The sequence below is a fragment of the Martes martes genome (genome assembly GCF_963455335.1).
Source record: "Martes martes genome assembly, chromosome: 5".
Classification (NCBI taxonomy): domain Eukaryota; kingdom Metazoa; phylum Chordata; class Mammalia; order Carnivora; family Mustelidae; genus Martes; species Martes martes.
In genome coordinates, this window is record NC_137892.1 from 96,440,152 (window position 1) to 96,465,433 (window position 25,282).

The following is a 25,282-nucleotide window of genomic DNA, read 5'->3' on the forward strand; positions in this document are numbered from 1 at the left end:
ACAGTATTAGGATTGAGTTGAATTGTAGGACACCTAGCTGGTGTTGCAGAGAATTTCCTATTATGGTAAAAACCCCAAACACATTTAGTGACTAGAAGTATCAGAAGTATAAGTACTTAAGGACACTTATAGGAGAAAGATTCACTGGGAGAGAAGAACTGTGGTTTTCCCTTCAAAAGTCCCATTCATAATCTCATCAAAAACAATAAAATACTTAGAGATAAATTTAACTAAGGAGATAAAGGACCTGTACACTACAAACTCTAAGACATTGATGAAAGTAATTGAAGAACACACAAATAAATGGAAAGATATCCCATGTTTTTAGATGTGAAGAATTTATATTATGAAATTGTCCATCCTAATCAAAGCAATCTACAGAGCCAGTGTAATCCCATTTAAAGTTCCAATCACATTTTTCTCAGAAATAGAAAAACTCTACTTAAATTTGTTTGGAACCACATAAGACCCCAAATAACCAAAACAATCTTGAGAAAGAAGAACAAAGCTGGAGACATCACATTCTTGATTTTAATATATATTACAAAGCTATAGAAATGGAAACATTATGGTTCTGGCATAAAAAGAAGCACTTAGGGGCGCCTGGGTGGCTCAGTGGGTTAAAGCCTCTGCCTTCAGCTCAGGTCATGATCCCAGGGTCCTGGGATCGAGCCCCGCATCAGGCTCTCTGCTCAGTGGGAAGCCTGCTTCCTCCTCTCTCTCTGCCTGCTTCTCTGCCTACTTGTGATCTCTATCGAATAAATAAAATTTAAAAAAAAAAAAGAAGCACTTAGACCAGTAGAACAGAATAGAGAGACCAGAAATAAACCCACATTTCTACAGCCAATTGATTTTTGACAAGGGTGCCAAGACCACAAATTGGAGAAAGTATAGTCTCTTCAATAAATGGTAATGGGAAAGGTGGACATTTACATGCAAAAGAATGAGACGTGACTCCTATCTTATACCACTCACAAAAAGTTAAGTCAAAATGGATTAAGGACTTAAATATAAGACCTGAAACCATAAAACATAGGGCAAAACCTCCTTGACATTGATCTTGGCAATGATTTCTTTGATAAGACACCAAAAGAACATTTGAAAAAATACTAAAGTAAAATGTAGTGAGACTACATTAAACTAAAGAGCTTTTACGCTGCAAAGGTGAAAATGCAAGCCACAGAATGGGAGAAAATATTTGCAAATCACATATCTTATAAGGGGTTAATATTTAAAATATTTAAAGAACTTGTACAACTCAATGCCAAAAAACCAAAAAATCCAATTTTAGAACAGGCAAAATACGTGAATAGATATTCTCCCAAAGAAGACATAGATGCTGCCAAAAGGTACATGAGGAGGTGCTGAATATCACTAATAATCAGAGAAATGCAAATGCAAACCACAAATGACACCTGTTAGGATGGCTATTATCAGAAACACAGAGATAACAAATGTTGGCAAAGATGTGCAGAAAAGGGAATCCTTAAATACTGTTAGTGGGACTGTGAGTTAGTACAAGTATTATGGAGAACCATATGGTGGTTCTTCAAAAAAATAAAAAGAACTACGATGTGATCCTGCCATTCTACTTCTGGATATATATCCAAAGGAGAAAGAAAATGAAATGGGTATCACAAGAGATAGATATCTGCATTCCCCTGTTCACTGCAGCATTATTCACAATAACCAAGATATGGAAACAGCCTAAAAGTCCTTCAATGGATGAATGGATAAAGAAAGTATGGTAGATATAGATATAGATATAGATATAGATAATGGAATATTATTAAGTCATAAAAAGAAGAAAATCTTGCATTTACAATCACATACATGAACCTGAAAGGCATTATGTTAAATGAAATAAACCAGAGGAAGACAAATACTGTATAGTATCATTTATATGTGGAATCCTAAAAAACAAAAAACAAACAAAGCCAATTTCATAGAAACAGAGAATAGAAAATATAATGGTAGTTGCCAGGGTCTAGGCCTCTGGGGAAATGGGGAGATGTAGGTCAAAAGGTACAAACTTTCATTTATAAGAATAAGTTCTGAGAATCTAATGTACAGCATGGTGATAATTATAATACAATATTATTTATTTGAAAGTTACTGAGAGTAGATCTTAAGCTTTCTCACTACACACACACACACACACACACACACACACACACACAATTTATATGTTAGGTGGTGGATATGTTAATGATCTTGGTCATTTGGCAATGTTTATGTGTATCAAATCATTAAAATCACTTAAAATATATACAACTATATTTGTCAGTTTTTCCTCATTAAAGGTTGGGGTGGGGGGGAAGTGGGGAAGTAATGATTATGTATGGAACTTGACTCTGAGGGGAAATTAAGAAAAAGCACAGTAACTAGAAGGAGATGCAGGGTCAAAGGAAACATGTTTTGTTGTGTTTGCTAAATCATTTTTGAGGGCTAATGGGAATGATGGAAATGAGGAAGAGGGGTTAACTGAGTGTAACCCAGTGAGCAACTGGAGCCTCTATGACCTAGTGATCTAGTTGAAGTTGGCCTGAACTTCACTTCTTTAGCCTAAAACAATAAAACATCTTCCCCATACTTTCTGTTTACTTTTCCATGCTTCTTCACTTCCTCAAAGTTACATTTCCCTTTCTGGCTTACATGCAAACTGTCTCAATTTCATACTCTATCAATTCACATACACAGGTACACACACATGTGTATACAAATCAAGGATCTTATAATTTAAATGTGTCACATCTTGATTAAATGCCATTTCTTATGCTCTTGTATCATCTGTTCCTTCTCAAAACTGTGCTCCTAATAGGTGGTTCCTGACTATAGTTTTATCATCCTTGGGATGCTGCTGTATAAGAACTTTCCTATAGTTCTCAAATCAAGATATACAAATGGCGAATAAACACATGAAAAGATGCTCTTATGATTAGTCATTAGGGAAATGCAAATCAAAACCACAATGAGAGATTACTTAATACCCATTATAATTACTTAATTACTTAATACCCATTATAATTGATAAGATAGCCAATAAAAAATTGTAATAATAATAACTGTGGCATCCTACAGCTTGGATGAACCTTGAAAAACAAAGAAGCTAGTCAAAAAGACCACATATTATATAATTCCATTTGGGTAGGCAAATAAAGACTAGTGGTTACATAGGTCTGGTGGGAGGTAGAATGGAGACTTACTGCTAATGGATATGGAGTTTCTTTTAGGGGGAGCAAAAATGTTCTAAAATTAGGCTCTGGTGGAGGAGGAGTTGATAAGGCAGAGGATTAAGGGGACACTAAGCTTGTCTTATCCCTCTAATATAGCTAGATAGTTACAAAATTGTTCCAAACACCCAAGAAAGCAGTTGGAGATTTGAGAACAAAAACTACAAGTCTACAAGTAGGAAAGCAACCACCTTTTGGAAAATTATTTTGACAAACAGACCAAAACACACCCAGGATCTAGTTTTGTTGTTGTTGTTTCTTTTCTTCTCTGGACAAAATGATGAGATGGAGAAATTTGCTCCAAAACAAAGAAAAGGAGGTAGTACTCATGGCCAGGGATTTAATCAATACAGATATAAGCAATATGTCTGAACTACAATTTACAACAAAGACTATAAGTATACTAGCTGGGGTTGAAAAAAGCATAGAAGACACTAGAGAATCCCTTACTGCAGAAATGAAAGAACTAAAATCTAGTCAGGCTGAAAAACAAATGCTATAACTGAGATGCAATCCCAAGTGGAGGTCATAAAAATGAGGATGGATGAAGCAGAGCAGTGAGTCAATGATACAGAAGATAAAATTATGGAAAATAATGAAGGTGAAAAGAAGAGGGAAAGAAAAGTAATGGACTATGAAGGTGGACTTAGGGAACTCAGTGACTTATTAAAACATAATACCAGTCCGGTGATGGGTATTAAGGAGGGCATGTTTTGCATGGAGCACTGGGTGTTATATGTAAACAATTAATCTTGGAACACTACATCAAAAACTAATGACGTACTGTAGAGTGACTAACATAATGTGATTTTTTAAAAAAAATTTTTAAATAAAACATAATACCATTCATATCATAGAAGCCCCAGAAGATGAAGAGAGAGAAAAAGGGGCAGAAGGTTTATTTGAACAAATTATAGCTGAAAACTGAAAGGACAATCAAAATCCAAGGTCATCAAAATCCAAGAAGCACAGAGATCTCCCATTAAATTCAACAAAAGCCGACCATCACCAATGGGGAAAAAAAGTCCTTAACCTAAAAGGGAAGACAAATCAGGTTTGCAGCAGATCTGTCCACAGAAACCTGATAGACCAGAAAAGCGTGGAAGGAAATATTCAATATGCTGAATGGGAAAAATGTGCAGCCAAGAATTCTTTATCCAGCAAGGCTGTCATTCAGAATGGAAGGAGAGTTAAAGAGTTTCCCAGACAAACAAAAACTAAAGGAGTTCCAGACCACAAACAATCCTGCAAGAAATTTGACCCTTTGAATTGAACTCTTTGAGTGGAGGGGGAAAAAAAAGACCCAAAGCAAAAAGACCAGAAAGGACCAGAGAATAGCACCAGAAACCCAACTCTACAGGTAACACAATAGCACTAAATTCATATCTTACAACAATTTCTGAGTATAAATGGACTAAATGCTCCAGTCAAAAGGCATAGGGTGTCAGAATGGATAGAAAAACAAATCCATCTCTATGCTGCCTATAGGAGATTCATTTTAGACCTAAAGACACCTACAAATTGAAAGTGAGGGGATGGAGAACCATCTATTATACTAATGGACATTGAAAGAAAGCTGGAGTAGTCATACTTATATCAGACAAACTAGATTTTAAAACAAAGTCTGTAACAAGACATGAAAAAGGGCATTGTATAATGATTAAGGGATCTATCCATCAAGAAGATTGAACAGTTGTGAATATTTATGCCCCCAACTTGGGAGTATCCAAATATATAAATCAATTAATAATAAACATAAAGAAATTAATTGATAATAATGCAATAACAGTAGGAGACTTTAACTCTCCACTCATGACAATGGACAGATTGAAAATCAGCAAGGAAACAATGGCTTTGAATGACACAGTGAACCAGATGGACTTAAGAGGTATATTCAGAACATTTCATCTTAAGGCAGCAGAATACAGATTCTTTCTGAGTGCACATGGAACATTCTCCAGAACAGATCACATACTGGGTCACAAATCAGCCCTCAACAAGTGTAAAAGGATTAAGATCATACTGTGCATATTTTCAGACCACAATGTTATGAAACCTGAAGTCAATCCCAAGAAAAAATTTGGAAATACTACAAATACATGGAGGTTAAAAAGCGTCCTCCTGTAGAACTAATGGATTACCAGGAGATTAAAGAAGAAATAAAAAAATACATGGAAGCACAGGAAAATGAGAACGTGACAGTCCAAAACCTTTGGGATGCAGTAAATGCAGTCCTAAGAGGGAATTATATTGTAATATAGAACTACCTCAAGAAAAGTATCAACTACACAACCTAACTTTACACCTAAAGGAACTAGAAAAGGAGCAGCAAATAAAGCCTAAAGCTAGCAGAAGAAGGAAAATAATAAAGATTAGAGCAGGGGGGCACCTGGGTGGCTCGGTGGGTTAAAGCCTCTGCCTTTGGCTCGGGTCATGATCCCAGGGTCCTGGGATCGAGCCCCACATCAGGCTCTCTGCTCAGCAGGGAGCCTGCTTCCTCCTCCCTCTCTCTCTGCCTGCCTCTCTGCCTACTTGTGATCTCTGTCTGTCAAATACATAAATAAAAAAAATCTTTAAAAAAAAAAGATTAGAGCATAAATAAAAGATATAGAAATAAACAAAACAAAAAACTACAGTAGAACTGATTAACAAAACCAAGAGCTGGTTCTTCAAAAGAATTAATAAAATTGATAAACTCCTAGCCAGACTTATCAAAAAGGAAAGAGAAAAGACCTAAATAGATAAAACTATGAATGAGAGAGGAGAGATCACAACCAACACCACAGAAATGCAAACAATTATAAGAGACTACTATGAGCAATTATATGCCAAAATATTAGGCAGTCTGTAAGAAATGGACAAATTCCTAGAAACATGTAAACTACCAAAACTGAAACCACAAGAAATAGAAAACCTGAACAGACCCATAACCAGCAAAGAAATTGATTCAGTAATCAAAAATCTCCTAACAAACAAAAGTCCAGGGCTGGATGGATTCCCAGGGGATTTCTGACAGACATTTAAAGGAGAGTTAATACCTATTCTCCTTAAACTGTTCCAAAAAATAGAAATGGGAGGAAAACTTCCAAATTCATTCTATGAAGCTAACATTACCTTGATTCCAAAACCAGACAAAGACCCCACTGAAAAGGAGAATTATAGCCCAATATCCCTGATGAACATGAATGCAAAATTCTCAAAAAAATACTAGCAAATTGAATTCAACAGTACATTAAAAGAATTATTGACCATGATCAAATGGGATTTATTCCTGGGCTGTAAGGGTGGTTCAACATTTCGCAGATCAGTCAGCATGATGCACCATATTAAGAAAAGAAGGGGGGGTGCGCCTGGGTGTCTCAGTTGGTTAAGCGACAGCCTTCGGCTTAGGTCATGATCCTGGTGTCCTGGGATCAAGTCCCGCATCCATCTCCCTGCTCATCAGGGAGTCTGCCTCTCCCTCTACCCTCTACCCTCTCATGCTCTCTCTCTCTCTCTCAAGTAAATAAATTAAATCTTTAAAAAAAAAAAAAAGAAAAGAAAGATAAGAACCAAATGATTCTCTGTGTAGATGCAGAAAAATCTTTTGACAAAATACAGTATTCTTTCTTGATAAAAACTCTCAACAAAATAGGGATAGATGGAACATACCTCAGCATCATAAAGACCACATACAAAAGACCTACAGCTAGTACCATCCTAAATGGGGACAAACAGAGCCTTTCCCTTAGGGTCAGGAGCAAGACAAGGATGTCCACTCTCACCATTTCTATTTAATATAATACTAGAAGTCTTAGCCTAGCAATCAGACAAGAAAAAGAAGTAAAAGGTATCTAAATTGGCAAGGAAGAAGTCAAGCATTCACTATTTGCAGACGACATGAAAATCTATGTAAGAAAACAAAAGACTCCACCAAAAAAGTTGCTAATACTAATACATGAATTTACTGGCACCTGGGTGGCCCAATGGGTTAAGCCTCTGCCTTCAGCTCAGGTCATTATCCCAGGGTTCTGGGATTGAGCCCTGCATCTGTCTCTCTCTCAGCAGGGGGCCTGCTCCCCCTCCCCCTCTGCCTGCCTCTCTGCCTACTTGTGATCTCTCTCTCTCTCTCTGTCAAATAAATAAATAAAATCTTTAAAAAAAAAAAGAAAAGAAAACTATAGAACACTTATGAAAGAAATTGAAGAAGACACAGAGAAATGGAAAAGTATTCCATGCTCATGGATTGGAAGAACAAACATTATTAAAATGTGTATATTACCCAAAGCAATCGACACATTTAATGCAATCCCTATCAAAATACCACCAGCATTTTTCACAGAGCTAGAACAAACAATCCTAAAATTTGTATGGAACTACAAAAGACCTTGAATAGTCAAAGCAATTCTGAAAAAGAAAAACAAAACTGGAGGCATCGTGATTTTGTATTTTAAACTATATTATAAAGCTGTAGTCATCAAGACAGTATGGTACTGGAACAAAAACAGATACATGGGTCACGGAACAGAATAGAGAACCCAGAAATGGACCCACAACTCTAGGATCAACTAATTTTCAGCGAAGCGGCAAAGAATATCCGATGGGGAAAAGACAGTCGCTTCAACAAATGGTATTGGGGAAACTGGACAGTGACATACAGAGGAATGAAATTGGACCACTTTTTTACACCAACACAAAAATAAATTCAAAATGGATGAAAGACTTAAATTGAGACAGGAAGCCTAGAGGAGAACACAGGCAGAAACCTCTTTGACTTCGGCTGTATCAACTTCTTACTAGATACGTCACTGGAGGCAAGGGAAACAAAAGCAAAAATGAACTATTGAGACTTTATCAACATAAAAAGCTTCTGCACAGCACAGGTAACAATCTATAATACTAAAAGTCAGTTTCCAGAATGGGAAAAGATATTTGCAAATGACATATCTTATAAAGGGTATCTAAAATCTATAAAGAACTTATCAAACTCAACACCCAACAACCAAATAATCAAGTTAAGAAATGGCAGAAGACATGAATAGACACTTTTCCAAAGAAGACATCCAGATAGCTTACAGATACATGAAAAGGTATTCAACATCAGTCATCGTCAGGGAAATACAAATCAAAACCATGATGAGATATTAACTCACACCTGTCAGAATGACTAAAATTAACAACACAAGAAACAACAGGTGTTGGCGAGGATGCAGAGAAAGGAGAATCCTTGTGCACTGTTAGTGGGAATGCAAACTGTGCAGCCACTCTGGAGAACAGTTTGGAGGTTCCTCGAAAAGTTAAAAATAGCACTACCTTATGATCCAGCAATTGCACTACTAAGTATTTATCCAAAGGATACAAAAATATAGATTTAAGGGGTACATGCACCCCGATATTTATAGCAGTGTTATGAACAATAGTCAAATTATGGAAAGAGCCCAAATGGCTATCGACTGATGAGTGGATACAGAAGATATCAACACACACACACACACACACACACACACACACACACACACACACAGGAATATTCATCAACCATCAAAAAGGATGAAATCTTGCCATTTGCAACTACATGGATGGAACTAGAATGTATTATGCTCAGTGAAATAAGTCAGTCAGAGGAAGATAAATACTATATGATCTCATTCATATGTGGAATTTAAGTAAGAAATAGGATGAATATATGGGAAGGAGGAAAAGGAAAAAAAAAGAGAGGGAAACAAGCTAGCAGTGACTCTTAACAATAGAGAACAAAGCGAGGGTTAATGGATGGGTGAACTCAATGAGTGATGGGTATTAAAGAGGGCATTTCTTGTGATGAGCACCAGTTTGTTTGTTTGTTTGTTTGTTTGTTTTTTGAGATTTTATTTATTTATTTGACAGAGAGCACAAGTAGGCAGAGAGGCAAGCAGAGAGAGAGGAGGAAGCAGGCTCCCCACTGAGCAGAGAGCCTGATGTGGGGCTCCATCCCAGGACCCTGGGATCAGGACCTGAGCCGAAGGCAGAGGCTTCAACCCACTGAGCCACCCACGCGCACCTAGCACTGGTTTTATGAAGTGATAAATCACTGAATTCTACTCCAGAAATCAATATTGCGCTCTATGTTAACTAAAATTTAAATCTAAAAAATAAATAAAAATTAAAAATCAATATACTGAAAACCATTGAATTTTACTCTTAAAATGGATGAGTTTTATGGTATGTGAATTATATCTCAGTAAAGCTGTTTCAGAAAACCTCAACAAATTCCATGTACTATTATGTGGAAGAGGGAAGTCTTTGAAAAGATGAGGAAAGACAGGATCTAGAATACAAGTGGAGGAACTGGCCTTTGAAAGAGGAAGAATATTAAAAAAAAAAAAAAAAGAGGAGGGATATTACCATTGTGCTATATTTGTAAAAGTAGTGGTGTAGTGGTAGCAGCATGGGCTTTGTGCTTAGAAGGATCTCACATTTCATTTAATGCTCTACTGTTGCCCTGACATTTTTAATAGTTTTCTTAAACAAGAGGCCCCACATTTTTAGTTTGTACCAGGCCCCCCAAATTGAGTCCTGAGAGGTCACATCTTTTGATTTCTTCTATTGTTGTTGGGCAATGTTGTTGGGTAATGTTGGGTAATGTCAGCTGAGAATGGAAGGGATTATTTCACTCTCATCTCATGGGATGAGAGTGAAATAATCATGAGAATCCAGATAAATGTAGAAACATTGCCAGTCTGTAGTTTTTCCTTTTGAGTTTGTGGTGACTTTAATATGTCCAGCACTTAGTTGCAGTAGAGGTACATAAGATGTTGATGTCAGGAGTCATCTAGGGTTGGGAGTTTGTCAGACATCTGTGATAGAAGGAGAAAGGGTTAATGACAATGATGGAAGGTGATAGATGAGGAAGGAATGACAGGAGAAGGATAATGTATGAAGATGAGTGGTAGGATCAGTAAGTTGGAGATTTCATTGAGGGAGGAGTTTATATCATGAAGATAATTGAACGTGGGTTGGAAGGATATAAGAAACTATTCAAATTGGCAATTCTCTAATTTCTGTTGATGGTAAGAGCTGTGTTTGATTTATGTAGTGACTAAAATGCCATGAGGGGAAAAGGTTATTGGGAATGCAGAGGTCAAGCAACTGGGAGGCCAGTTGGTTAGATGGATTATCAATTTGTGTGATGAAATTGCTGAGAATAATGACAGGAGTCAGAAAAAGCTGTATGTAAGGCATATATGAGGGAAATGGGTCGGTAGATGCCAGTAAATACCTTGCTCTTTGCTGCATACCCTTGTTCTTTTCTTTGCTTAGAATGAACCTTATAGCTCCTTGGTTTCCTTCCTTCCTTCCCCTCCCCTCCCTCTACCTTCTCTTTATCCTCTCAGCCACAACTCAAAATACTGTCATTCTTTCAAGACTCAACTCAAATTGTACCTCCTCAGTTATGTTGAATATATGTAAACTGGGAATACTATTATAAATACATCTCAGAAGCACTGGACAAGTTACATAGGACAAGCAGTTACTCAGCAGTCTGCAGTTTTAGTCAGGGATTAATTGGTAAAGCAACACATTTTTTTGTAGTTGCAGCTTCCTGATGTCTTAATACTTTTGGTTTCTTAAATGAAGATTGTTACATAGTAAATACATTTATATAAATGTATTTGATGTTTTCTCTAAAATTTAGTTTTAACCATTGGCATATGGACAGATCTCATTACATATTTTTTTACAGAACACTGTTTGGGAGATGTTACCTTAAGTGTGGTAGGGAAATTTTTTGAGTTGTGTGTATTTTAAGCTGTTTTGTCTTTTGATAGATTTTATTTTTTAATGCATAGAAAACTTTACTTTTTTTAACGAAAGTATCTTTAACTTGAAAACTTTTTCAAGTTGAGAGAATAACAATAGAATTATCTGTCTATCTATATAAATTTATATGTATATATGATTGATATATATACCCTATTTTAATCATAATAATTACAACATATTTCTATCATAATAAAATATCTGAGAAGTGCTACAAATGTTTTTATAGTACTATGAAGTGTATTTCATGAATATGAATTTGTTTCAGCTGGAAAAAGATCCTGAACCTAGAAATACATATTTTCAAACAAAGTTAAGGTCTCATCATGTAAAAATCAAGGTTCCTTCAAGTAGATCAATTACCAAAGTTCCATTGTCTCAGTCCCTGGAACCTGCATTGGTAAGCCCTGACCTTCTATTAAATAATTCTTGAAAAGCCTATACCAAGGAAATGTACTTATTGGGAAGATTTAGATATGCCTAACTTCTTAACAAATCCAGGGAAAAAATGCAGAGAGCTTTATGTTTACAACTATACACAGATTTTAAAAAATAGATTGTCAGTTAACAATTGTGTGTCTTGGGACCACTGGGAAGCAGATATTCAAGCAGAATTGAGTTCAAGTGGTGTACTGAAAGGGGTAATACCTGAGGAAGGAGCAGGGAGAAAGCAGCATCGGGCAGGAATAGTCTCAGCCCTCAATATACATCTGCCAAAAGCTCTCCCATTTCAAGGTCTGGAGCAGATTATCCATTACAGGATTCTTACATTGCTTCCTATGCTCAAACCCTGGCCGAGGGTTGCCTGAGAGGATGATGGACTCAACCTGAAAGCTGAAGCAGATTCCAGAGAAGTTGCAATGGGCCAGGGAGTGGCTGTCACCTAACTGCACTCCTTGCAGTGGAACAGCAGTTTCTTTGTTCAGGGAGATCTGCCCAGAGCACCTCCATGGCAGCCACAATGATAAATAATAACTGTCACTGAGTATCTCCTACTCTACAGGCTCTCTTTACATGTATTCTTTGTAACTGTTGTACAGCAATCCTTAGGAGTAGAATAATCGCTGTTGTTCAGATGAAGAGAAGATAAAATAGCTAATGAATTAGAGAGCTGACATATTCAGTGTGCCAGGGAAATATACCCATAAAATTTTTTTGATAGAAATTTTCCTAGTAAATGACCCCATATTACGTCTTGAACAAACAACTAGTTTAAGAAATGTTAAGTCAGAAAGGAAAGGAAGAATGAAAGAAATGAGGAAAGAAAGAAGAAAGAAACCTAACATAAACTTTCCTATGATGTTCAATTTCCAACTCTGGGTTTGTGTTCCAAAGTTGGCAGCATATAATAAACACCTATTCAAAGAGATTTATCAGAGGGACTGATTGTTTCATGGAATCCAAAAGTTGAAAAGATAGCTGATTCCTAGAAATAAAGTTATCTATCTTCTCTTTGAATAACTGTGTCACTCTGTTTTGCTGCTCTCCTTCTCTGACTTTTTCCCTGGTTTTTGTCTCTTCGACTCCAGCTCTTTATTCTTTCTGTCTCTGTTTTGATCTCTCTCCATCTGCCCTTCTCTGTCTCTGACTCTGTTTCTCTGTCATTTCTTTCTGTTCATAGTCTGTTGGTCTCCATCTTCTCCATCTTTCTTCTCCCTCCCTCCACTAAGAAGACTTAGTGTTCCTCTCTTTTGTCTCTCATCCTCCCTCTCTTCCTTTCTTTTTCCCTCACCCACCTCATCTCTCCTCCTTTTCCCTCTCCCAACCCTCCCTTTGTCTCTTTAACTTTTAGGACTCTGATCCTGTCTTTCTCTTGCTCTCTCACTCTTTCTTGATTTGTCCACCTGACCACCATCTGTCTGCCTCTTTGCATATTCAGGAAATAGAAAATGAGTCTTTATAATTTCTCTAACTTTGATATTAAATAAATGGAAGTGTGTATATATATTTAAATGTATGTACTTTAAACCAATTATCCTTATTACATACACATTTAACAGCTTCACAAATAACTTATAATCCCTTTCCATGAAAAGTACAATAATATACTAGCAATTAAACAAATGCTAAAGGTAAAATAATTTTCTTAGCAGTAAAAAAGATAATTAAATACCATTTCCCAGTTCAAAACTTTAATTAGCTTTTCTTCCTAAATTAAGAGTGATTTCACCCCAAGTATTCTTGTAGTATTCTTGTGCCATGCAGAACTCTTAGGAGTTCCTTGACCTAGCTTAAGCCAGAAAATTCTTTAGTTACTTGTCTAGTGGTTTAAAATTTAATTAGCACGTTAAAGATTTATTAGTATGACACTTTATGATTTGGTCTACTAATTTGATATTGTGTTTTTACTGTATTAAATTAGTTTATTTATTTATGCTATTCAATCTCCTATTTCACAAAACACTGATAGAGAACAAATTCTAGTATTCCTGTTAAGAAAAGCAGAGGCCTCTTAACAAGTACACCATCTTCGCAAACTGCTGGTTTAGTGGTAAGTATTAGCATTTGTCACTTTGAGTATCTATGTTTTGGTTCCCCCTCCTCCCTATTATTCTGTTTCTGTCACACCAGGGAAATATTCTACTAGGGAATAATGTCTATTTTTCTGTTGTACAGTCTTGCTTTCGCTGGATGTACTCTATATACTGATCTACATAAAAGAAAAATTAGAGGGGCACCTGGGTGGCTCAGTGGGTTAAAGCCTCTGCCTTCGGCTCAGGTCGTGATCCCAGGGTCCTGGGATCGAGCCCCCGAGTCAGGCTCTCTGCTCCGCGGGGAGCCTGCTTCCTCCTGTCTCTCTCTCTCTGCCTGCCTCTCTGCCTGCTTGTGATCTCTGTCTGTCAAGTAAATAAATAAAAAAAAAATTAGAATACTACAGCACCAACCAGGGTTTTCTTCTTTTTTTTTTATTGTGGCAAAATGTAACATAAAGTTTAACATTTTTAACTTTTTTTTTTTTTTTTTTTTTTTTTTGGAGAGAGACAGAAAGCATACAAGCAGGGTGTGGGAGGGGCAGAGAGTGAGAGAGAAAGAGAATCTAAAGCAGACTCCACTCCCAGTGCAAAGCTGAACTTGGAGCTCTATTTCACAACCCTGAGATCATGACCTGAGCCAAAATCAAGAGTGGGACACTTAACTGACTGAGCTACCCAGTTCTAAAATTTACCATTTTAACCTTTTTTTAACTGCATAGTTCAAGTACATTCACATGTTGTGCAACCATTACTTTTTTAATGCAGATTTTCTTGCAAAGTTTTTCTTCTTGCAAAATTGAAACTCCATACATTAAACACTAAGTACCCATTCTCCATCCCTCACTCCCTCTCAACCACGATTCTACCTTCCCCCTCTGAATTTGACTGCTCTATATACTTCATATAAGTGGAATCATACATTATTTGTCCTTTTGTGACAGATTTCATTTAACATAGTCTCATCCATCTTGTAGCATATGTCAACTTTTTTCCTTTTTATAGGCTGAATATATTCTATTGTATGTATATACCACATTTTGTTTATCTTTTCATCTGTCTGTGGACATTTGGGTTACTTCCACCTTTTGGCCAGTGTGAGTAATGCTGCTTTGAACATGAGTGTTCAAATATTTCTTTGTGTCTCTGCTTTCAGTTATTTTGGTATACACTTTAAAGTGGAATTGCTGGATCAAATGGTAATTCTCATTTTTAACTTTTTGAGGAACTGACATACTGTTTTCCATAGCAGCTGCTCTATTTTACAGTCTCAGTAACAATGCACAATGGTTCCAATTTCTCTACATTCTTGCCAACACTTGTTATTTTCTATGTGTTTTTTAAAATAATCGCCATCCTCATGGGTGTGAGATGATATCTCATTGTGGTTTTGATTTGTATTTCCCTTATGGCTAGTGATGTTGAGCTTCTTTTCACATGCTTATTGGCCCTTTTATCTTCTTTTAAGAGATGTCTGTCAAGTCTATTGCCCATTTCTTAATCAGCTTATTTATTTGTTGTTGAGTTATAGGAGTTTGTTTTTTTTTTTAACGTATTCTCTATTTTAACCCCTTGTCAGATATATGGTTGGCAAATATTTTCTCTCATTCTATGGGTTACCTTTTCATTCTGTTGATAGTATTCTTTGAAGCACAAAAGCTTTAATTTTTATCTAGTCCAATTTATCTATTTTTTTCCCTTTCCTGTGCTTTTGGTGTCATAGCTGAGAAATTATTGCAAAATTCAATGTTATTAAATTTTACCCCTCTGTTTTCTTCTAAGAGTCTTATAATTTGGCTCTCATCCAACAAGAGTTCTTCTTAGGTTCAACTAAACAATAGAAATACAACTCACAAGCAGGGCAGAAACGGGTGTTCCCCTTCAGTGGGATTAGTCTTCACAGAAGTCCATGGGGCAGTTTACTTAGCAGTTTGGGTACAGCTCAGACGCAAGTAGATGAGATCCAGTATCTTTTGTAATACCACATAGACATAGCTTCCAGCATCCCCACAAGAGACATGCCAAATTACAAGAGTCAGGGAAATCCAGGGCACCTGGGTTGCTCAGTGGGTTAAGACGCTGCCTTTGTCTCAGGTCATGATCTCAGGGTCCTGGGATCGAGTCCCACATCGGGCTCTCTGCTCACTGGGGAGCCTGCTTCCCTCTCTCTCTCTCTCTGTCTGCTTCTCTGCCTACTTGTGATCTCTGTCAAATAAATTTTTAAAAAAATGTTAAAAAAAAAAAAAAAGGGTCAGGGAAATCCAAACTCTGGTGCTTTTCATAGGATTTATTTACATATAGTGCATTTATCTTTATTCATAGTGCAGTTATAGTTCTTCCTAGTCCAGATGTAATTTATCAATCAGACATCATTTTTACCATTAGCAATGTTGGCATTGTTACTTTATCAGGTTCCTAATGGAACAGAGCATGAGAATTAAGTGAAGATCAGTTTTTCAGGCTGGGATGAAGGGTCCTTTATAGGTTTACTTATTCTGGCTATTTCATTTAAATGGAATCATATAACATGTGGCCTTTTGTGTCTGGCTTCTTTCACTTAACATAATGTTTTCTAAGTTCATCCATTTTATAACATACACTTTCTTCCTTACTTATGACTGAATGATATCCCATGGTAAGGATATACTACATTTTGTTTACTAATTTGTCAGTTTGGGGGCATTTGAAAAATAATATTGCTATGAACGTTTACGTACAAGTTTTTATGTGAATATGTGCTTTCAGTTGTATTTTGTATATGCTTAGAAGAGGAAGTAGAATTGCTGAGTCACATGGTAACTTATGTTTAACACTTTTTTTGTAGTGGGCTTTTTAAAACAGCTTTATTGAGGTATAATTAACATACCATACAATTCACCTATTTAGAGTGTGAAATGCAGTGTTTTTTTAGTACATTCACAGGTATGTGTAATCATCACCACAGTCAATTTTAGAATCTTTTTATCACCTCAGAAAGAAACTCCGTACTTTTTCCCAAGGAAATGCTTCTAATGAGATAGCATTTCACCTTTAATTATGTAAAAAGAATTGTTTCTGCCACATTTGACATCTGTAAGAGTAATATAATTTTTTATAGATTGATTTGTCCTCAGTGCAAAGAACATCTTTTGAAGAACTATTTCCAAATGTCAGCAATTATGTTAATTCAAATGAAATTGTTCCTGTGTCAAATTTGCAAGAATGCTCTTCAAATGAGGTTAGTATTTTCCATTTTTTTCTTCAATTATTAAAATTAATACTGTTATATTGGATACTTTGTATATGAGATACTTTAAGAAATCTGTAACTCATTTGAGGCTAACATCATCCACATGAGGAGGCAGCTATCAGTTACAATTCTCAATAAAGAATGTTAGGCTGCCAGGGCCAGAACTCTACATTGTCAGGGCCTGATTCTGAACTAGAGGAAACACTGTTAGCCTGCTTTGATCCAAACTTCTGTTTTCATCTGTACATATAAATTAATAATCACCAATTTCATTGTGTTAGGATGAATACACAGAAGTACTATGCTCCTTTGAAAAAGAAGACATAAAATTCATAAAACTAAGAGCCATGCGTGTGGGAATAGAGCTAGAGGATGAGCAGAAAAAGAGAGTACAGAAAAGTGGGGTGGGGAGAAAGAAAGAGCCAGAAAGAAGGGATGTGGGAGCAGATAGACAGAGTGAGAGAAAGAGGCAGAGAGAAAAAGACATAAAAAGGCAAAACTCAAGGGATATGTAGTGCTTCACTGTAGTTAGGCCTTTTCAGTGTGACTCTGTGATGAGGGCGGGAATCTGGATGGTGAGAAAAAGCTGGAGATAAGACTGTAAAGATAAACAAGGGCCAAGATCTCAAAGGGTCTTTAATCCATATTAAGCAATTTGGATCTTTTTCCTGAGAGGAGCCAATAAATAATTCTGAAAAGGGATGATATCATATGTCTTTCTGGCTCCAGAGGTGGAGAACAGATTATAAAAAGCTGAGACTAGAGATAGTTAGAGGGATAATTTCCTGGGAGAGAGAGAAAGAAAATGTAGGTAAGAGGTTGAAGGGAAGTAAAAATAGATTGAAGTAAGGACTTGGAATGGAAGAAGTTGAGAAACACAAGATTATAGCCCATTATTGAGAGGCCAGGTGAAACTGGAAACTATTACCTCTCTTAAAAAGCATCTTTATTAGGGCGCCTGGGTGGCTGAGTGGGTTAAGCCTCTGCCTTCGGCTCAGGTTATGATCTCAGGGTCCTGGGATAGAGCCCCGCATCGGGCTCTCTGCTCAGCGGGGAGCCTGCTTCCCCCCCTCTCTCTGCCTACTTGTGATCTCTCTCCGTCAAATAAATAAATAAAATCTTTAAAAAAAAAAAAGTGTCTTTGTATGTCCTTTGCTATATACCAGATAGCTTATGCTAAATGTGATTTATGCTAAATAAAGCATAAAATAAAGCATGTTTTTCATGCTTGAGGCTTTGGGCAACCTTTGTATCAGTTTGAACTCTAGGAGATGGGTCTGAATCAAGGTTTACTGGGCTCTTCATGTTGGCAACACTTTGCACGTGGGAAAACTAAATGTTATCCATGTGACTCAACTAGGAGAAGACAACTGGAAGCTTATTATCCTGCATTGAGTTCTGTATACTTTTTCTCCTAGACTCCCACCTGTGTGCCTTTTCCCTTTGCTGATTTTTGTCTGTATCTTATTGTGTAATAAGCCTTGACTGTGAGTATACCAGCTTTTCTGAATCTTGGGAGTCCTTTTGGCAAATCATTGAGTCTGAGGTGGTCTTAGGGACTGAAATACCTTTTTTTTTCTCGATTTTTTGAAGTTCTTATTGTGGGTGTGCTATAATTTCACTAGAGTGTATACATAAAGAGATTAATATTTTACTTGCTGTTGGCTTTTTGTTCTTTACTTTTTATTTTTATTTATTTATTTTTAAGATTATACTTATTTTTGAGAGAAGGGGAGAGAGAGAACAAGCAGGGGAGGTGGGGAGAGGGAGAAGCAGACTCTTCACTGAGTAGGGAACCTGATATGGATCTCAATCCTAGTCCCGTAGGATCCTGACCTGACCTAAAGGCAGACACTTAACCCACTGAGCCACCTAGGTTCCCCTGTTCTTTATTTTTTAAAGATTTATTTACTTATTTTGGAGAGAAAGAGAGAGAGAAAGTGCAGGGGGAGGGCCAGAGGGAGAGGGAGAGAGAAAGAGAGAGGGGAAAAAAAAAAAAAAAAAAACACCTCCCCGCTGAACGCAGAACCAAACGTGTGGTTTGATCTCAAGACCCTGAGATCATGACCAGAGCCAAAAATCAAGAGTTGGATATTTAACTGACTGAGCCACCTAGACACCCCTGTTGGTTTTTCATTGTAATGTTGTTTGGAATATTAGTCTTTCTGAATGTGTGCACTCATGTTTCTCATCAGTTTGGGAAATTTCTCAGCTATTATCTATTTTATTCTCTCTGGGATGATAATTAAGATGTGTTAGACATGTTTCTATCCTCTGTATCTTTCAAACTCTCTTTAATATTTTTCATTTATTTGTTGTATTCTGGGTAATATCAGTAATTCTTTAGTTGTGCCCACTTTGCTGCTTAAGGCTTCCATTGAATTTTGTATTCAACAATTTTATTTTTCATTTCAAGGTATTCTAGTTGTTTCTTTTTCACATCTGCTTTTCAGTACAGATGGTTTCTTGTTTGCTCATCCATGAGATTTCAATTGTTAATTCTTTAATCATTTCATACATTGTTATTCTATTCTGATTTGGCACTTTTGATATTGGATGTTCTGGGGGCTTAACTCTCCTCTTTGATATTCCTGTACAGTCTTACACACACGGTAGCTTGATTTCTTATGAATTTGTTACTTCCTTTATTGTTATAATCACATGAGAGGATGACGTGAACTGTATTTTGCCCATTATTTCTGCTTCGAACGGTTCTGAGCTGAATCTTGAAGAACGACTCTGATTCTGACCCTGATCATTTATTTCCTTGCTCCTACTTGATAAGAATCCTATGTGCCTATAATGGGGATCCCATCCTCGTAAGAGGATATGTATCTGTTTCTACTACAAAAGCTATAGCTAGGGTTGGGTATCACTCTCAGACCACTTTTGCTCCCTTAAGGATTTTGGCTTTGTACCAGAATCTCATGTTGAGAATTCCCTTCTTCCTCCTGACCCATTTAAAATGTTCTTGTCTGAGCCAGTCACTGTGCCCAGGCACATAGCATGTAGTGATTGGCTGGGCTGGGTTTTAAGGCCTCTTGGTGCTCAGAAGTATTAGCAGCTCCACCTGAGCCATAAGAAAGGAGTGGTCTGCAGGCTGGGAGAATGTGTAGATTCTCCCAAGAAAACTCTGGTACCATTCAGTACTGGAAGAATAGAAATGATGCTGGGCAGAAAAATATCAGATGCCCATCACAGAAGATGATATGAATTTTAAAGTAGAAGTTGTTTCCATATAGGCTTTACTTACAGTGGGAGGAGCCCTCGGTAAATACATATGTCTATTTGAGTTCTAAGAAACAAGATATGTTACTTCTGGAAGACACAGTATTTCTTTATTCTGAAGTCTGTCTGTTTGGTGGTTGTCAAAATTCATTGAGCTGGGAAACCAAGGAAATCTAGTATATGGCTCAGAATTAAAATAAGTTTGTATTTTAATTCAGTAAATCATGTAAACTTGTTCTTGCACCTTGGAGTGCTTGAATCTCAACTCTTATCACTATGCTCTCTATGTCCTTAAGTAAGATATCAACTCTTATCACTATGCTCTCTGTCCTTAAGTAAGATATCCAAATTCTCTGAACATAATTTTCCTCATTTTACAAATGGGGATGATATAATCTTCCCTGTCTGGTTCTTGTGTGTATTAAATAAGCAAATGTTTAAAAACCATTTCATTAGTGTCTAGAGTGGAGTAAGCATTTCATAAATGCTTTCTTTCTATCATTAATATGTATGAAATATGGATGTTGAAATGATTTGCCTTTGAAATAAAACAACATATAAATACAATACCTGGAAGAATTATGTGCTGTCTGCTTTTTTTTTTTCTTTTTCAGATTCCTTCAGATACATCAGAAATATGTTGTATTATTAGAGCAACACCAGGAGCTAGACAAATGAAAAGTAAAAGTAATGTTATTGTAAAGAACAAGAAATATTCCCCACCTAAAGATATTCCTCAAGGTACTATAATGTGAATCCAGAGCCTACTTTTTGGATGATGGAAAATATTTTTTCATTATAAATTCCTTATGCACACAGGAAGTCCACTTACAAATTGTATTCTAGGAGTTCTTATACAAAGTAAAAACAGTAGAATTACAAAAAGTTTGGTTAGGTTTTAGAACCTGAGTGAAATATTTTTTTGAATGTCAGATATTTAATCTTTCAAAAAGTTAGCTTATGCCATTGATCTAAATGTATTTATCTAGGATACTTTTTCTTACAACTGTTTGAAATTTATTGTTGTTGGGTTTCATTTTTAGTAGAATTCTTTGTGAAAATATTCTTTATATATTTTTGCATTCACTTATTGTTGGTTGAGTACTTGCCCTGTAAAAGGCACCGAGCCAAATATCTTATTTTATCTCATTTATTTCTCACTACGACTTCATAATAGGCAGATATGTACTATTATCCTCATTTTATACGTGAAGAATCTGGAGCTTAAAGTAGTATGCAATTTGTCCAAGATCCTACTGCTGGTAGTAGAGAGGAATTCTATCTTTCGAGGCTTTTACACTCCAAGTTTAGGTTTTTCTGTTCTCCTGACTATATATCAGACAGAATGTCTGATTAGTCATTGGAGCCTGGGAAACTTTTATGAGTAAGCAGGCAGTGAAGCAGTTGAAATTTAATAGATTATGTACAACTTCAATCCACCTAAATTGTCTATTTTTGGTCCTTGTCCCCATTTCTGACACAGAGCCTACTCTGAGCACTCTCTAAGTCCACAAAAGTTGTCTTTTTTCCTAAGCTCCTTAAGTACTTAATTCAGTGCTACTCATTTGACATTTACTAATATATTAGTACCTCACATAATTCATAATACTGACTTAGCATATTCTTCAGGTTAGGAAGTTTTCAAAGACAGGGACCACATAATAGACTTTTTTCTATCTCTATCTCTAATGACATTAGCATGGTGGTAGGGAATGGTAGATGCTGTATCAAGGTTTTCCCAAAAAAGCAGAACCAGAAGGTTATTTCAAAGCATTGACTTAGGCAGCTGTAGAGTCTGGCTGAAAACTGTAGGGCAGGCTGGAAACTCTTGAGCAGGAGTTAATGATGCAGTCCTTAGGAGGAATTTCTTTTTTCTCTGAGAAACTTCCGTTTTGTTCTTAAGGCCTTTTAGCTGATTGGATGAGGTCCACCTACATTATCAAGGATAATCTCCTTTGTTTAAAGTCTATTATTATAGATGTTAACCTTATCTACAAATAACCTTCACAGCAACACCAAAATTAGTATTTAATTTAATTGGTTAATATAGCCTAATCAAGGTGACATATACAACTAACCATCACAGTCTACTTCATGTCAACTATGTATTCATACACATGTCCTTAAACCACAATTAATCTGTAAATAAAGAAAGTAACAAAGTTATACTTCTAACATAATACAGCTGTCCTATCCTATATACAACCCAAAATATGCTAATTCCTTCCCCAGAAGAGGATGCAAAATTCTTGGGTGGTATTTATTCCTTTTCTTGATATCCTGTGACTCAAGTACTATGATAGAGAGTAATTGTTAATACATTTTATGTTAGTTGTTATAGGAATAAGAGAGGGAAGCAAACAGGTATTTGCTTAAACTAGTTAGGTAGAAATAACTGGTATTTATAACTACCTTCCTCCATTTCATATTCCCTCTTCCTTCAGCAAGAACCTCAGCTGGTCATAGTTCTTAAGCTAGTGGGGTACTATCAACCTCATTTCAGTAGGGTCTGGGCCATTAGTCCTGGTTGGATTGGGTTGTTGTAATTTTCCATTGACCTTAATCTCAGGGCATAATAATACTAAGAGATGTCCTAAGGAATCTCCTGTATTCCAGATGTACCCTTCCTTGCCTCCATTGCAGGGAAAATTTCGCTTGAGTGGTCAGAATCAGTCATCCTGGCCCTCATAGTAATTCCTTTCTTTGCTTGTTATTCAGAGGCCTGAGGAGCCCAAAGCAGCCAGGTGGCAGTCTTACCTTCCAGTTCATTGGAATCATTGCCGTCTCTTGGTGGAAGCATCCGTCCCTTTGGAACTAAGACCTCTAGGCTAGCAGAGCAAGGCCTGTCATGGGAACAGGAAGCAAAAAAGTTTTTCTATTAGATTACTAGAGATGATATTGAATGATCTCACTTCCATCTCCACTTCTTGATTCCTGGACCTGTGAATCTTGGCTGTGGGAGAAATAGCACCATATATTGAATGCTGATTCAGGGCATATACAAGATTCTGAGAACCTTGTTTCAGCCCTGCAAGGTATTGCTGCCTGCAGGGTGCTTTAACTGAGTCTTCAAAAGGCCATTCCACTATTCTGCCTCAAGATGGTGGGGAACATAGAAAGACCAGTGAATTCCATGAGCTTGGGCCTCTTGTCACCTTCTTTCGTGTGAAGTGGGTTCTTTGATCAGAAGAAATGCTATGCAAGATAACATGATGGTGGATACAGTATTTTCTAAGTCCTTGGATGGTTCTTTTGGCAGAAGCATTGCATGCAAGACAGGGAAATCCATATCCAGAATAAGTGCCTATTCCAATAAGAATAAAATGCTGTCCCTTCCATGATGGAAATGGTTCAAGGTAATCAACCCACCACCTGGTAGCTGGCTGATCACTCCAGGGAATGGTGCCATACTGGCAGTTTGGTGTTGGTCTCCGCTGCTAACAAACTGAATACTCACCAGTGGCTATAGCCAGGTTGACTTTAGTGAGTTGCTGAGCTCATGAATAACCACCATACTTGCCACCATGGCCACTTTTTTTTGTTAGCTTATTGGGTGATGGCAGAGGTGGCTGGAGAAAGAGGCACAGAATGGGTCATCTTATCTACTTGATTATTAAAGTCTTTGTCTGTTGAGACCACCCTTTGGTGAGTATTTCAGGGGACACAGATACCTTCATGTTTTTTGCCCATTCAGGGAGGTCTGCCCATATACTTCTTTACTAAATCTCTCGTCATCAATTTTCCAGTCCTGTCCCTTCCACATCCCTAACTATCCAGCCAAACTATTGGCCACAGTCAGTGAATCAATATATAACCACGTATCTGGCCACTTCTTCTAACAGAGTGAACAGTGAGATGTTTTTCTTGAAGTTCTACCCACTGGGAGGATATACCTTCACCAGTTTCCTTCAGGGATGTCATAGAAAGGAGCTGTAGGTCCAAGTGTTACCTGCATATCATGTAGAACCATCTGTGAACCAAGGCTGAGCTTTTTTTCCCCCCTCAATCAGCTGATTGTGGAGAACTCCCCATAATGCCAAAGGTGCAGGCTGGGAGAGAGAAGACAGTGTAGCAGCAGTACGGACAATGGACATATGGACCACATCCTCATCTAACTTACTCTTGCCTTTGGGGCTCAAGCTCAACCCATATATATCATTTCTATCTGAAAATGCAGTGCTGTTCTGCACAGCCAACTCTGTGGCTTGGTGCATCAGATTGTGTATAATTCATGGTTGGCAGCTCAGGTCTCATTGTAACTTGGTGTACCATGGTTAAATATTCAGTCTCTATGAAGGCCCAGTAGCAGACCAAAAACTGTTTCTCAAAAAGAGAGTAGTTATTCACAGAATATGCTAAAGATTTGCTCCAAAATCCTAAGGACCTGTACTGTGATTCACCTACAGGATCCAAGCAACATATATATCTCTCAATGACACTTAAAGCACCATTCGATTTACTAGATATTATGGTACAAGTGGCAGAGCATCTTGCATAGTACCCTGGATCTGTTGTAGAACCTTCTCTCATTCTGAGGCTCCCTCAAAACCAGTAGCCTTTAGGCACTGAGTAAATGGGTTGGAGTAGAGCACTCAAATGAAAAATGTTGACTCTCAAATCTAAAAAGGCCCACTAGGCATTGTGCATCTTTTTCGGTTATAGGAAGAGCCTGATGCAACAACTTATTCTTTTCTTTAGGAAGTATATCTCTCATATCACTGGGCCCCTAGAAATTTCACTGAGGTTGAAAGAGACCCAGCAATTCCATTTCCCTGGACCATGGAGACCCAGCAATTCCACTTCCAAGAGTATATCCAACTGTAGTGTGTACATATGTTCATCAGAAGATGTTTGCTAGAATGTTTATAGCAGCATTTGGATAATAACCCCAAATAGGAAATAATCCAAATGCCCGTCAACAGTGGAATGGATTAATAAATAGTGGCACAGTCTATTCATTGGAGTGCTGTATAGCAGTGAGAATCAACAATGTGCAGTTACATGCAACAGTATTTATAAATCTCACATAAGGACTCAGACACAATAGAGTACATTTAACATTACTTATATTTAATACAAAGCTAGGCAAAACTAATCTATGACGAAAATCACCATAGTGGATGTACTAGTTAGGGAGGGGCTATTAACTAGAAAGCATTATGAGAGGAAGTTATCTAGATACTAGATACTAGTACTAGGTACTAGTGGTATTTGTTCTGTTTCATTATCTGAATGCTGGTTAGATGGGTATGGTAAGTCTGTGAAACCCATCAAACCTTACAGTACACATATGCAAACTTCTCTGTGTATATGCTGTATTTCAGTAAAAAGTTATAAAATAG

At 37.0% G+C, this 25,282-nt stretch overlaps 1 protein-coding gene across 1 annotated transcript in view; it reads left to right on the forward strand.

The window, feature by feature from the left end:
• Nucleotides 1-25,282, forward strand: part of MEIKIN (meiotic kinetochore factor) — a gene marked incomplete at both ends in the record, with an annotated part of 87,730 nt that overhangs the window by 57,353 nt on the left and 5,095 nt on the right. The window contains 4 exons of the mRNA XM_080803812.1: nucleotides 11,281-11,412; nucleotides 13,423-13,503; nucleotides 16,581-16,700; nucleotides 20,555-20,681. Of these exons, the coding sequence (XP_080659938.1) occupies nucleotides 11,281-11,412; nucleotides 13,423-13,503; nucleotides 16,581-16,700; nucleotides 20,555-20,681 (460 nt within the window). The remainder of the gene's footprint in view (nucleotides 1-11,280; nucleotides 11,413-13,422; nucleotides 13,504-16,580; nucleotides 16,701-20,554; nucleotides 20,682-25,282) is intronic.